The 16,109-nt window shown below is 39.0% G+C and overlaps 1 protein-coding gene across 4 annotated transcripts in view; it reads left to right on the forward strand.

The window, feature by feature from the left end:
- Positions 1-16,109, forward strand: part of tbc1d16 (TBC1 domain family, member 16) — a 108,191-nt gene that overhangs the window by 67,835 nt on the left and 24,247 nt on the right. For 3 of the 4 annotated variants that reach the window (XM_048554776.1, XM_048554778.1, XM_048554777.1), the window contains 2 exons: positions 4,831-5,017; positions 7,197-7,376. In XM_048554776.1, coding sequence (XP_048410733.1) covers positions 4,831-5,017; positions 7,197-7,376 — 367 coding nt within the window. Of the gene's footprint in view, positions 1-4,830; positions 5,018-7,196; positions 7,377-7,591; positions 7,689-16,109 lie in introns of those variants that run through there. The other variant, XM_048554779.1, reaches the window with a different exon arrangement.

Here is a 16,109-nt window from a genome sequence, read left to right on the forward strand (position 1 = left end):
CAATACTCTGCACTATTCAGTTCAACAGCTTCCAATTTTCAACATCTTTGAACAAGCAGAGAACTCTACTTTGCATTATTTGCATCAAATGTGAAAATTGATGTTTGCGCTGTGTTTATCTACATTACATTGACCAAATTTTGAAATAGTTCAGTCTGTAATGTGATAGTTCTCAAAAATCTGATGAACTATGTCAATGCAAGTCTCTCCTTTCTATCCTTGGCATTGAACAAATGAAGGGTGGGATGACAATTGATACTTCATTGATTCATGGAGGTAAATTTCTAGCGTAGAGGTGACTGTCAGTGTTTTGATTTAGGTCATGCAGGAACTACATTGAAATTGTGCAAATAACCTTGATACATTCCAAAAAATTGAATTGCAATATTAAGATCAAGTTTTTGTCTTAAGTATTGTTTAAGGTAAAAAGGCTCCCAACACATCCATGAGCAGTCTGAGCCTGGACATTTTTCAGACCATGACAGTTTTGCTCAGTAATTATAGTTGCAAAAGGTACAAAGAAATGACATGTCTTCGTGCATAGATTTTTCATTTTTCCCCAAAGCAAAATGAACAAGTACTTACTCAGATATGAATCAGTCAGCTGCTTTATTTCATCGCATGGGAACATACAGCGGCAAAGATTATGATCGGATTCCTTATTTCAATCATTATATTTGTATTTCCATAATAATGCAAGGAATTGATATGCTAGGCCTCATAATCATTCACCATGCTTGACTTGAAGTAATTTCTAGCTAACCCTGCACACTATAATCTTCTCATAGCATTTACTCAGTCTCCCATCTTTGCTGCGTTCATTTTCATGAACCCAGCTGATTTCACAGCAATTTCTGGTCCTGATCCCTCAATATGTGGGTTGTTTTTTATTGTTTCTACCTATAATTAGTTGACTCTTATGCCAATTTCCAAAATTTGAGGCTGACCAGAAAGTTGCCAATTACATTTAGTCATAGAGCCATACAGGAAAGAAATAGACTCTTTGGGCCACCATTTCTGTGCCAACTAACAAAAACCAAACTAACTAATCTCACTTATCTGTAGTTGGTCCATTGTAGGTTGTGTCCTGGCATTTTAAGTTCTCATCCAGATGCTTCTTAATTGTTGCAAGATTATCTGCCTCCACCATCTTCTTAGGCAGTATATTCCATATATTTACCATCAGTGAGTTAAAAATAAATTTCTTAGATCTCTTCTAAACCACTTGCTCCTCACCTTCAACTTATGCCTTCTAGAATTGTACACATCTGCTATCGGGAAGAGATTCTCATGATCTACCCTGTCTATGCCTCACATAATTTCGTTTACCTCAGTCAGATCCCCCTTCAGTCTCTTCGGCTCTAACTAAAACAAACCCATCCTATCCAACCTTTCCTCATAACTGAGACTTTTCTTCCCAGACAACATCCAAATGCATCCTCTGCAGCATCTCCAGTCCTTCCGATAGAACACTATATGCAGCTCTGGTCTATTTGTGGCCTAACTGATGAAACGTTGTGACAAGACTTCCTTGCTCCTATATTCTGTGGTCTGGCTAATGAAGGCAAGCATCCTGTGTGCTTTCTTGACTACATTGTCTACCTGTGCTGATACTTTCAGCCATCTATAGACACGTACAACAAAGTCGCTTTGTTCCTCAATACTCCCAAGGGACCCATTGTCGATACCCTTCTCTTATTTGATCTCCTAAAGTGCGTTACCTCATACATATCCGGATTAAATTCCATATGCTGTTGTGCTGCCAGACTTACCAGTTGATCAATATCAAACTGTAGCCAGAGACGTTCCTGCTCACTATCACTAACACCCCCAATTTTCCTGTCAGGTTCAAACTTACTAATTATACTTTCTATATTCACATCTAAGCCATTACAAACAACAGTGGTCAATACAGGCTTCCAATTACAAAAAGAACCCTCCATCATCACACTTTACCTCCTATTACTAAGCCAATTTTAAGATCCAGTTTTCCAAGTTACCTTGGATCCCATGCATTTTTGGAACCAGCCATCCACGTGGGAACTTGTCACATGTAAGTCCATGTAAACCACATCAACTGCACTACCCTCATCAATATATTTAGTCACTTTTTCAAAAAACTTAACTAAATTAACCTGATAGGATTTCCTTCTAACAAATCCATGCTAATGGTCCCTGATCAATCCCTGCCTTTCTAATTATTGATTATTCCTGTCCTTCAGAATATTTTCCAATAATTTCCCTACCACTCTTGTCAGACTAACATGCTTATCCCTGCTGCCTTCTTGAACAAAGAAATCACATTAGCTATCCTCCAATCATCTGGCACTTCGCCTTGCATCAACAAAGTTTTAAATATATCTGAGATAATGGGAACTGCAGATGCTGGAGAATTCCAAGATAATAAAATGTGAGGCTGGATGAACACAGCAGGCCAAGCAGCATGTGCTCCTGAGATGCTGCTTGGCCTGCTGTGTTCATCCAGCCTCACATTTTATTATTTTAAATATATCTGCCAGGCCCCCATGCAATCTTCTCTGTTGCTTCCCATACTAGCCTGTGATATATCTCATCTGGCCTTGGGGATTTATGCAGCTATATGCCCTCTAAAATATTTAATATCTCCGAGTTATTAATTTTAACTTGTTCTAGAACTTCACCGACCCGAATGATATCCCCAGCCACAATGTCTTTCTCCTCTGTGAATACGGATGATAAGTATTCATTTCAGACCTCACCCGTGTCCTTGCTCCATGAGCAGGTTCCCCATTAGTCTCTAATAGGTCACGCACAATCCCTGGTGTTCTTTTACTGTGACTATACTTTTACGGAAAAAAAATGCCTTGAGGTTTTCTGCTAAAGATAGTTTGTGGCCCCTGTTTGTTCTCCTAATTTCCTTTATAAGAAACCTCCTACATTCTCTACACTTTGGAAGGGCCTCCCCACTTGTAATGTGTTGAATCAGACATATGTGTCCTTTCTCTTCACCAAGCTCTCGTTATCCCTTGAGATCCAGAGTTCCCTGGACTTGCTGCTCTTGCCCTTCACTCTTACAGAACATGCTGGTCCTGAATTATCACTATGCTACTTATAAAAGTATCCATTTACCAAAAGTAAACTTACCTGCAAGCAACTTCTCCCAGCCTATGTTTGTCAGATTATATCTAATGACATTGGAATTGACCTTCCCTCAATTTAGGCAATTAACTTCGCACTATCCTTGTCCCTTTCCATAATGACTTTGAAACTTACTGAGTTATGATCACTATCCTCAAAATTCTTGCCCTCTGAAACTCCAACCACTTACAGCTTCATTCCCTCAGATTAGGTCTAACACTGTCTCAACTCTAGGAGGACTATCAGCATACTGGCTCAAAAAGCTCTCATGAACGCACTTTAAAAATTCCTCACCTTCTGATCTTTCTGCACTGAGACAATCCCGGTCAATTAACAAAGTTGAATTCCCCCATAACAATAGTCTTGTTTCTCTCTTACCTTTGTGATTTGCCTTCATATCTGCTCCTTTATCTCCCTCTGACTGTTGGGAAGCCTTTTGTGTAATCCCAGCAAGATAATCACCCCTCTTTTATTTCTAAGCTCTACCCAGATTGCCTCATATGAAGACTGTTCTAGGACATCCTCCCTCATTTATGCAGTGATAGTTTCCTTTCTCAATAAGGCAATGCTCCCACCTCTCTTACTTCTCTGCCTATCATGCCTGAAACTTCTATACCCTGGAATGTTGAGCTGCCAGTCCTGTCCTTCCTTCAACTATGTCTCGGCGCTTGCAACAATATCATATTTCCATTTGCTGATCAATACTGTAAGTTCATCTGCCTTACCAGTCAAGCTTCTTGCATTAAAATATATAGAATTTAGCTCTCTAAACCTCTACGTCCTTTTATCCTGCTGGTTTTCTCTGCCTACTGACCTGTCCTAGCATTTCTTCTAAATTTGACTGGATCTTACTTCGGCCTTTACATCTACTCTGTGCCCCGACCCCTGCCAAATCAGTTTAAAATCTCCCAAACAGCATGAGCAAATCAACCAACAAGCATATTGCGTATATTCTAGTTCAGGTGCAATTTGACTAACTTGTACAAGCCCCATCTATCCTAGAAGTTGTCCCAATGATCCAAAAATCTAAAGCCCTTCCTCTTACACCATCCCTTTAGCTGCACGTTCATCGTACTTAGCTTTCTATTCCTATACTCTGTAGTGCGTGGTACTGGAAGTAACCAGAGATTAAAATAATCTTCCTCCTTAATCTGCTAACTAACACTTAAATTTCTCTCACAGGACATTTTTTTTAACCCATGTTTCATTGCTTCTGGCTGTTCACCCTCCTCTTCAGAAAGCCCTGCTGCTGCACTGAGACATCCCTGATCCTGGCTCCAGGGAGGCAGTATACATTTTGCGAATCTCTTTTGCTGCCAGAGAACTGCCTAACTTGCAATTGAGTCCCTCATCACTAAAGCTCTCACAGTCCTTTTCCTCCCCTGTTGCCGCCACGCTCCCCACTACTGTTGCGTTTACTCACACATTGAAACCAGCTTCATACAAAATTTACTAGAAAGGGCCAGTCCAATTCATGGCGTGTTTGGGAGTGCCTGTGTTTATTTAACAGTTCTCTGTTTTGTATGGGTAACAGTTTCCGTGTTTGGCTTTACAGTTCAGTCTCCAAATATCTACAGCTTATGACATTTTCTATAAATTGTGAAAATTCACAACACTGAAGGATCGTTGAATCCCAAAATTCTTTGTGAATTAAAAGAAACAGAATTCCCAAAATATGGCACTCATGCATATTTTGTTTGAATATTTTCACAGAAATATTTTGCTGAACTATGCAGTTTATAACCCTGAGATAGGGTATTCTCAAGGAATGTCAGATCTGGTGGCTCCAATCTTGTCAGAAGTCAGGGACAAGTCCGACACTTTTTGGTGTTTTGTTGGACTAATGCAGAATACAATTTTCATCAGCTCACCGCGTGATGATGATATGGAAAGACAACTGGTAAGAATCAAGTTAGCTGACAAAAATATTTTCGAGTAAAGCTGAAAATGATTTGAAGGGAGCCAAATTAATTTTTGGAGAATGTTTCATTGTAATATGACTCTTCAAAATCTTTGTGGCACAATTAGCATGATTGAAAATCCTTTCTAATGCAGGTTACTTAGGAACAAGTCAAGCTTCATGAAATATTGCTTTTCTTTTTGATTAGTATTTTATCTGTAGAATTTCAAGGAGTTTTTATGATCTACAATAAGAACTTCAAATTTGTTTTAGCTATTTGGAACAGAATTCACTTGAACAGCTAAAAAGATATTGTCACTGAAACTTAACTTTGTAGTTCCATGTGAGTAGTTTAAAAAATATTCAGTTTCAAAGATTAGAAATAAATCACTCCCCGTCATTGTTATTCCAATGTTGACACTGGGGCTCTGAATCCTTTGAGCAGTAAATAAACAGAGCTAATTTAGAGTTCCAGCTGCCCTACTGCAGTAGTCACACTTTTTTCATGAGCGTGGTCATATGTTAATTTTTTTTGTGGTTTGGAGTTGGCGAGGGTGCATAAAGCCAATGTTTTGCGTTGGTTAAGAAGCAGAGCTAGATGGAGAAAAAGAATCAGCTCCAGTTGATGATCACCAAGGAAGAAGGTGACAACTGAGATTGAGCTATGGAGTTACTTTTAACTAATGTTGACCTTGTGTCATCTCTGGTGGGGCACATTCAGAGCTGATCTTTCCAGAATTCTCTCAAAATTGCCGGTTGACTTTCAACCAAGGATTTTCTCCTCTCTTTGGCCTGCTTTCACTCTCCTTTTTTCTTCTCTCACACTCTTATCACTTTCCCTCTATATCTTTTACCCATTTCTTTCTTTTCCTCATTCCTTTTCCTGTATCTATTACCCCTTCCCTCCTCTTTTTCATTCTCTTACTCTGCCCATTAGTAACTTTAACAAAATAATTCATGGGGTTTTGTGCTTCCAAAATTAAACAGAATTTATTTTTAAGAGAATAGCAAATCTTGCCAGGGACCTGAAAGATCATGAGCAGCAAAGTTGTTAAAAACACATTGCAACCTCAGCTCTGTGCCAAGACAACACTGTAGATCACCGAGATAGCAGTCTGTTGCAAGAACTTCAATGTGTACTACCAGGCCGTTTACCTGTGGATGGATAACCAGAAGCAACCAATCCTTAACTGTAGCTCAACAGGGCGAAAAGCTCCCCAGGACCTACCTGCACAGCAGACCCCATCCCTTTCCCATTACATTTCTATAGCAGCCAGAAGCAGCTGCTGCCCAACTCACCTGTGGCTTTCAGCTGTGGCAGCCTGGGCTGTCTGTCCCTGACCAACCAAGAGGAGCTTCTATAGCTGATCAGGACCCCAAACTACTTCAGATTTCCAAGGGCCCGAACAAGAAACTGACCTTCAATCAAATCCACCAATTTTTAACCAAGAGCATCCCCTTTTTCACAAAAGGCATGGCAGGGCTCAATCTGTCATGACCTGTCCCTGAATGACTGCTTTAAGAATTTGCCCAGAGAAGGGATGATCCAGATGATCAGCTCCCTTCTCAGCCTCAGATCCTGAACCTTTCCTGCTGTGAAATACCTTGGATGTTAGAGATCCGAAATGAGCCACCCTCGCCCACTCACTGCCACAGGTCCAGACCTCAGGTGGCTCGGCACAGCATCAAGGGCCAAAGGGCCTATACTGTGCTGTTATGTTCTATGTCCTACGCTCAATGGTTCTGCATTCATAGACCAGTTTTTTTCTGCATTTGCTGCTGATAGGTTCACCAGTAAACAAGTGGCAGCACGCACAGGAGAGAAAGGCTTCTGATTGGACAAGGAGCAAAATCTATGAATGAGCTTTAAATTAAAACAGATGTTGGACCATATCAACTGCATAGTGAGCTATATGTGGCCCATGGGTGGCAAGTTGGTTACCTTATTGCAACATGCATTGTAAATGGAGTGTAATTGTTAGATTTGTTAATTATAAATGCGATAAAATTTTTTAGGACTACTTTTCTTGAATTATATGCATGCACTGTTCTTTAACCATTTTGTAAAAACTTTGGATTATCTCATAATTTTAAGAACCCCTTGCAGTTAAATACATATTTGTGTGCATGTGGTTAGATATTTTTAAAAATGTTATGTCTGTGTATTTGTCTTTTAAAGCTATACCTAAGAGAGTTACTGAGATTGATGCACCCCCGTTTTTACCAGCACTTGGTGTCACTGGGTGAGGATGGACTCCAGATGCTATTCTGCCATCGATGGATTCTTCTCTGTTTTAAACGCGAGTTTCCTGAAGCAGAGGCGCTTCGCATTTGGGAGGCATGTTGGGCTCATTACCAGGTTAGGGTTTACTCCTTTAGGCTTTATAAGTCCTGTGGACTATGATAAATACTGATTGTAGGAGTAACGCACTTACAGTAGCCTTGTTTTTAAACCAGTCCATTTGAACATAATTTCCCTCAATAATTGATTTGGATTCTTTCAGTTGTGTAATTATGGTTAACAGCATCATATCAGTATTACATATAATAGTTTTTTCTTGTTTTACATGCAAGTCCAAAACTAAAATACATCATCACTTGAGGGGATCATTGGACAGAACATGAGAACTAGACACAGAAGTGGGCAACTCAGCACCTCAAGACTGCTCCACCATTTAATATGATTCTGGTTGATCTTATCTTGGCTTCAAATCCACTTTCCTGCCTGGTGCCCAGAACCTTCTAATCTGTTTCTGATTAAAAACCTGTCTATCTCCTCCTCAAATTTGTTCAGTGTCCTGGTATCCACGATACTCTTGGAAAATGAATTCCATATATTCACAACACTTTGAGATAAGTAATTCCTCCTTATCTGTATTTAAATCTGCCACCCTGTAGCCTAAAACTATAAACTCTTTCATTCTAGATTGTCCCACAAAGGGAAGCATTTCCTCCACATCTGTAGGTAAGTGTGGGAGACCATTCAGCCATCTTCACTCCATTGTGCAAATGACACCACCCAGCAACAGCTTATCCCATCCTACTAAGGAATTCATTCTATGTACCTGTATGAATGGTCTGTGCGATGAAAAATCTCCTGACATGAGACTTACGTTTGTCGAGTGTGCCCTACTATCCTACAGTTATAATTAAATCTAATGTTCTTAATCTATCAAATGTCCTTAATCTATCCTTTCCGGGCAGCTTACTGTCTTAAATACCTCAAGAGGTCATCTTTCAGACACTTTTTTTTAAGTTTAAGAGGGCCAAGATTTTTCATTATTCCTTATTGCACAGTTGAAGCTTGGGCCTAATTCATGGTTCTCTGTGCTTTTCAAGCTTGAAATTCTGAAAAATTCTGGGAGGAGTATTCAAGCTGTTGTTTAACCAGAGTTTGGAATAGCTTGACTTCTGCCACCATGTAATCATTTATGGATAAAGTTCAACATTTTAATTGCTTTGGCATTTGTGCCACAGTGATGCTTATTTCATAGTTGTACTAAGTGCAGTAAGGAAAATACAGGTAAAATGAATTTACCTTTTATAAAAGTAATGAGGAAAAGTAAGAAGTAGATTTTTAAGTAGAAAATGTAGATCTATTGTACAATAAAGGACATGAAAATAAAACAGTTAATGATAGATCAGTTAGGTGACACGAGTAGGAAATGGCTAAAATCCATTATTCAGGAGGTAGTAACAGGACAGTCAGAAAATTATAATATGTTTAGACAGAGCCATCTGTTATCATAAGGAGATTGTATTTGAAAAATATGTCGTAACATTTTGCGGATGTTACTATTGGGGTGCTAAAGGGGAGCCATTGGGTGAAGTGTATCTGTATTTTCAAAAAACCATAAGGCGTAGGGAGCCAATTAGGCCATTTGGCCCATTGAGTCTGTTCCATAGTTTGATCCTGGCTGATATGTTTCTGTACCACTTTGCCCTGCCTTTATCCTGTAACCTTTAATCCCTTTACAAATTAGGAACCTATCTATTTCTGTCTTAAACACATTCAACTACTTGTCTCCACAACCCTGAGTAGAGATGAGTTCCACAGATTAAACACTTCCTCACTGAAGAAATTTCTCTTCATCTTAGTTCTAAAGGGTTGACCCTTCACTCTGAGGCTGTGCTTTCAGGTCCCACTCTCTCCTACAAGTGGAAACATCTTCTCCATTTCCACTCTATCCAGGCCTCTCAGAATACTGTAAGTTTCAATCAGATCTACCCTCATTCAGTACAGATGGAGAGCCCTCAGCTGCTTCTCATTATGACAAGCCCTTCATCCCCAGGACCATTCTTGTAAACCCACTGAGGACCCCCTTCAATGCCAGCACATCCTTCCTTAGATACAGGACCCAAAACTGCTTATAATATTCCAAATGTAGTCCAGCCAGAACTTTATACAGCCTGAGCAGTGCATTTTGCTCTAGTATTCTAGCCGTCTTGAAATGAATGCTAACGTTGCATTTGCCTTCCTAACTGCCAAATGAACCTGCATGTTAACCATAAGAGAATGCTAAATTTAGACTCCCAATTACCTTTGGCCTTCAGATTTCAGAAGCCTTTCCTCATTTAGAAAATAGTCGACACCTCTATTTTTCCTACCAAAGAGCATTACATCACACATTTGAATTCCATGCGCCAATTTTGTCCCATCTCCTAGCTTGTCTAACTTCTTCTGCAGTTCCCCACTTTCTTAACACTGCCTGCTCCTACTCCTATCTTCGTATCATCAGCAAACTTGGCCGCAATGCCCTCAGTTCCTTTGTCCAGATCATTAATGTAACATGTGAATACTTGTGGTCTAATGCAGACCCCTGCTTAACTCCACTAGTCACTGGCTGCCATGCTGAAAAAGAAGCCTTAGTCCCTACTGTCTGCCACCTGCCAGTTAGCCAATCCTCTATCCATTGCCAGTACCTTGCCCCTAACACCATGGGCTCTTATCTTATTCAGCAGCCTCCTGTGCAGCACCTTGTCAAAGGCCTCCTGGAAATCCAAACAAATCACATCCACTGGCTCTCCTTCGTCTAACTTGCTTGTAACCACCTCTAAGAATTACAACAGATTTGTCGGGCATGACCTCTCTGTAACGAAGCCATGCTGACTAAGCCCTGTTTTGCCATGCAAATACTCTGCAATCTCATCCTTGATTGTGAACTGTAAAATCTTACCAATGCCACAGTCAGGCTAACTGACCTAAAATTTCCTGTCTTCTGCCAGCTGTTACATTAGCCATTTTGTGGTCCTCTGGGGCCCTTCCTGATACCAGTGATTCCTGAAAGATCACTACCAATGCCTCTATAATCTCCTCCATTATGTCCATCAGAGCACTGGGTTGTAGTCCACCTATTCCAAGTAATTTATCCACCTTCAGACCTTTCACCTTCCCCAGTACCTTTTCCTTAGTGATGGCCGTGATACTGACCTCTGCCTCTGACTCTCTTGAAATTTGCCACTTATGTCTTCCACTGTGAAAACTGATGCAAATTCAATTCCTCTGGTATTCACTAAGTATTACACACAAATGGGAGTTGCACAGGAAAGACCTCCTGGGTTTAAAAATAATACGTTAGCATGGATAATTAGTTAGTTAAGGATTGAAAGCAGAGAGTAGGAACCCACGTGGTGACGGGCATCAACTGTTTCAAATCTGTGTTAATGACTTCCAGAGAGGGACCGAATACGATGTATCCAGGTTTGCTGCTGAAACAAAGCTGGATGGGAAAATAAACTGTGAAGAATATACAAAGAAATTTGCAAAGGAATCTACATTGATTAGATTAATGAGTAACTTGGTGGCAGATGGAGTACATTTGGGGAAATGTACTGTTATTCACTTTGAGAGGAAAAACAGAAAAAAAGAAATTTTTCAATGGTGAGAAACTATAATCTTTGCCATGTAATAGCTGTTCTCCTCCATCCTATCACAGATCTTGTCTTTTGCTATTTCTCTCGTCCATTCCAAAGCTCAAAATCTGTTACATTTATTTCTGATATAAGGTCATGTCAAACTGAACTGTGAACTTTCTCTCTCTGCCGGAACTGCTGCATATTTCTAGCATTTCTGTTCTATTTCAGATTTCCAGTATCTCTACGGTATTTTACTTCAGAACTATCTGAACTATATGTTGGAGTTAATGTCCTTGTATGATAAACACAGAAAGGTATTGAAATGCAAGTACAGTGAACGATTGTAAAGAAAAATAGTGTGTTGCCATTTCTTGCAGAAAATTGGACTAGTGAAATCATGCTGCAGTTGTATAATGTTTCAATGGGACCACACCTTGAGTATTTAGCACAGTTTTGGTCACTGTAACTAAGGAAAAAATTATAGCCTTATAGTGGATCCAAGATACCAAACTGATTCATAGAATGAAAGAATTGTCCTAATGAAGAAGGATTGGGTTGAATGAATCTATAATTGGCTGGGGTTTAGAAGAATGATAGGTGATCTAATAAAAACACAGGAGCGAGCTTGGCAAAGTAGGTGTTGAAAAGCAAGGAATCATAGTCATTTTGAATTCTGCGCTTTAGACAGCTGTAGATGGTCAGTTGTTGAGTATATTCAAGACTGAAATTGAGAAGAGTTTTAGACTCCAAGAGAATCATTGGCAATGAAGGTTGGGCATGAAAGTGGATTTGTAACTTAAGCTCAGCCATACTCTTATTGAAAGCAAAGGAGATGTGAACTTAACACTTCTGAAGTAATGACTGTTATGCATCTTAAACAAAGTTGCACTACATTATAGTGTGACACCTAACAGCAATACCACTTGGGTCATTGTGTGGTCAGGATAGTATGGTGGTGATACTACTTTTGGATGTATTGACAAAATAAAACAGATCATTTTTCCCTTCTTCTCTGGAGGGAAACACCACCAGACCATTACTAAATTAAGGTGTGGTTGACTTGAATGTTCAGTTTATATATACAGGTCGGCATAGTTTGTCAGTCATTAGTCTTTATGAACTATATTTCACCCCACCTACCACCAATTCTTCTTCCACTGCGGAAGGCTGACAGATGAGAAGTGGCTTTCCTGTTATTGGTTTGCAAACAGCTGTGCTGTGCTTTCTTGCCCTGGTAAAAGTAAAGTAACCATAGCCCCAAAGGACCATAGGGCTGCTGTTACAACAGAAAAGGATGACGACTGGTAGTGGTTTAATTTGTGGGGCAGCTGACCTCAGGTGAAGGGAGGGATTGAGGAGAGTCCTTTAGGGTAACTTGAGGGGGTTGAACCTTGCTGTTGGCAACACTCCATGTTGTAAACTAATCATCCAGCCAACTGAACTAACCAACCATTCTGCTACTGTTCAATAAGAAGGGTGAATTCTATGGATAAAAATGCATTATACTACATTTCATTCTGTCAATGCTGTCCTCTGGCATAAGTAGACAATTGCTTGGGCTGCTGTTCTTTTCAGACAGTGCTAGCTTTAATTTTAATTTCTTAAGCAGGACTGAAATGTCAAAATAACTATCAACACCAAGCAAAGTGTTTCATGTTAGCCTTGATTGTAAGTCTAGTAATTTTTAATTTAAAAAAAAGAAATTATTCGAAAGGTGCTGTAAAATAGAGACAACTGAGACTGAAAACGTACAATTTGCTATGAAATAGTGCACATTTTAAAATTAAAATGTTCGTTTCTTTACTGACAAACTCATTAATAGGCTATTATTCTCAACTAATCGAATGGCATCTTAACCATTGGATAAACTTTTCCATGAATTGTGCTACCACATCCCATCTTGATTCACCAATCAGAAATTGAAAAAGAGGAACTGGCCATGACAACTTATTGACAAAACTTAGTCAATTGACATGGATGACTGAAGTGGCAAAATGAGCAGGAGCAATGGCAGAAGAGGGGTGTGCAATCTGGATATGCTAGGGTGCTCTGTTTCCCTGTTAGAATTTGTTAATAGTCCAATATGTTGATTGGATACCCAGTAATGAATATGAACAATATGACTGGAAAGAATCACTTTGGATTGTAACATTGCTGTTGAATGCAATATGAGGCACCTGTTTATTTTTCCCCTCCTGGTTAATATTCTGCACTGTGCTTCAACTGTTACCAATCGTTTTCCCACCAGTGTCACCGGTCTTTGATAGTTTCTGCTTTATTTCCATTTCAATAAAAACAAAGATAACACTATTTCATCGGTATGTTGGATGCACTGAGCTTTAAATATTGCTTTTAAGAACGGTCAGAATTCTACATTTTATGACAAGAATAACACCTGTCTTTGTTATCTGTCCACAACACAACTTTGTGCATTGAATTTTCTTCTTGTTTCCAGTATAAAGATAAACACTTCCGTGCAATTCTGGAGCAGCATATGCATGTTATTCCAGTATTGAATCTGCCACGATAACAACACCAACTGTTTGTTTTCCTCCACAACCAAAACTCATAATTAGTCTGACTAGGAGAGTCTGCAGCACGTCTCTTACTCAGCCCATGTTGAAGTAGTTTACAGGCCAAAATATAATTTTTTCATACACCAGGGATCTCCAGATCAGTCACTATTAGTTTTTCTAATAGAAATCATCAAGCTCTTTCATTCGAGTTATTTTATGGCTACCAAATGATCATCCTTGGAGCATATGTCCATTTAAAATATGTGTAAAATGCAGGGTTGACAGCTTGAAAAGAGTTATATTTGAACAAATCTTTCTAACAATTGAAGAGGTTGATTTCCAGGAAACATAATTCATTTTCTCCACCATTTTCCAAATTTCCAGTTTATACTATTTATATTAATCCTGTACACATTTTCCCACTGCTGTCAGCAACTTGGAATTCTAGAGTGCCTTTAATGTAGAACTGAAGGATTCCGTTTACATTGGCTAGGTTGGGGTACAAAATAATACCACCAGTGTGCTTTCCATCCCTATTTGCTGAGAGTTCTTGGGGTCCTATAGTGATATCAGCAATTCTCGGTCTGAGGGTGCTGCATGAAAAGAGAGATAATACTGTAGAATGTCCAAAAGCATTTCACAGGAGCATCATTAAACATATTTTGACATGACCCTTATGAGTTATAAGGAAACGCAAAGTGGTACGTTTTAATGAGTATCTTGAAGAATCAGAGCTGAACTTCTTTTTAATATCACTAGCCGCTTAGGCCCTTTTTATTGTGCAAACAAGGGGCTCTTAAAGTCCTTCAACTCTTACTTTCTTATACAATGTAGACAGGGAAAAGTATCAAATTTTGTTTTTGGTTCCCTTGTTTACACCCTTCAATAACTTGGTACTATAATGTGTCCTATACCTTGACTCCCTATTTTAAGCATGCTTTCAAATCACTGTATAATCTCATTTTTTTTGTATAAAAAAAGCCCTAGTTATTTAATTCTTTTTGATATTTGCATTACTTTGTACCAGACACCAAATGAATCTGTGCTGTTTCCTCTCTACTGTTTTAAGGTCTTTCCTAAAGTATTGGAGCCCAAATCTGAATGCAGTACTCTATCCCTTACTCTATTAAGTTTTATATAAACTAATCGTTAATATAACTGTAAATACCACCCCTCTCTTGCTAATTCAGTATTCGATTTGCTTTTATTTAAATTTCCTCTTCCACTTCCAGTGATGACATTAAGCAGTTGTAACCCACATGCTCACAAATCCCTCAGCTCTTGAATATCATCCAGTATTCTAATTTGAAGTATCATGTATCATGACACATTCACAACATTGAATTTCATTTCCTAATTTTATGCGCATTGCATCATTTTACTTGTGGCTTTTGTTCATGGTACAGGTGTGACAGCTGGATGGTTAAATAGCTTCATGTTTTCCACAATGTTTTTTCAATGCCATTGTTTTGAATTTTGGGTTTAAAATCATCCTTCCACAAGGGTGGCATGGTGGCTCAGTGGTTAGCACTGCTGCCTCAGAGCACCAGGAGCCCAGGTTCGATTCTACCCTCGAGCGTCTGTGCAAGCTCCACACAGACATTCTCCCCATGTCTGCTTGGGTTTTCTCCCACAGTCCAAAAATGTGCAGGCTAGGTGGATTGGTCATGCTAAATTGCCTGTAGTATTCAAGGATATATAGATTAGGGGGATGGGTCTGGGTGTGATGCCCTGACGGTCGCTGTGGTCTTGTTGGGTTGAATGGCCTATTTCCACACTGTAGGAGTTCTATGATCTATGAATACTCCTCCACAACAGCCATGAATGTTGGCTGAAGAAGCAAAATTCAGTGTTAAGGCCATAGCAATTGTAACTGAATTCTTTACTGAGCTTCTGGTAAGTAGCGGAATGTCATACCAGCTCAATGTACTAAAGAACAGCCAAGATTTTGAGTGATATTCAGCCTGGCAAAAATGTTGTTTCCAAATGTTTAACATTTATACTAATGGTTCAATTTTCAAAAATATATCATACGGCTTTACAGATGACATTTTGTCCCATGATTAATTTGCAGATTAAAATCCATGTTTTACCACAGTGAAGTAAACTTTATCTGACTAATCATAACCAGTAGGACACATGTAAATTTCATTTCTGTTCTAGTCTGTGTTAGTTGTAGTTAGTTGACCTGTTCTTCACAATCGTGAGTATTTCTCTTTTCTGAATTTCAACAAAATAATACTTTGCAACTTTTATGAATAGCTATGCAAACTTGCTAATACTTCCAGTATTTTTGCATCTGTTGTTAAACTTGCATCCAATGTACAGAAATAGAGATTTGAAATATACTCAGTAACAACATAATGAATTTCAAAGCTAGCTTGACCAGCAATGACTGGCTTCTGTCTCAAGGTGAAACGTTACATTCATGAATGAAACTTAAAAAGATCACTATAATTGATAAGTCTGCTTGCATGAACGCAAAGATGTCCATTCTTCTGAGGAAGGGGAAGAAAAATTTCTGCTGTGTTTGTTGTAGATGTGCACATCTACAAAGATGATGTCCTCTTCCAAATTCAATAGAATAAGGGGAAGTATTCTTCAAAGGGAGATGTTTAGGATATTGTGACCAATGATTGTGAAGAAGTACAGCAAAGTGTTGGTATTATTTTAGTTACTGATAAGTCAATACATTGGCTATCAGCTTACAGCTCTGATAA

Source organism: Stegostoma tigrinum, chromosome 22 (genome assembly GCF_030684315.1).
Source record: "Stegostoma tigrinum isolate sSteTig4 chromosome 22, sSteTig4.hap1, whole genome shotgun sequence".
In the NCBI taxonomy this organism is placed as follows: Eukaryota; Metazoa; Chordata; class Chondrichthyes; order Orectolobiformes; family Stegostomatidae; genus Stegostoma; species Stegostoma tigrinum.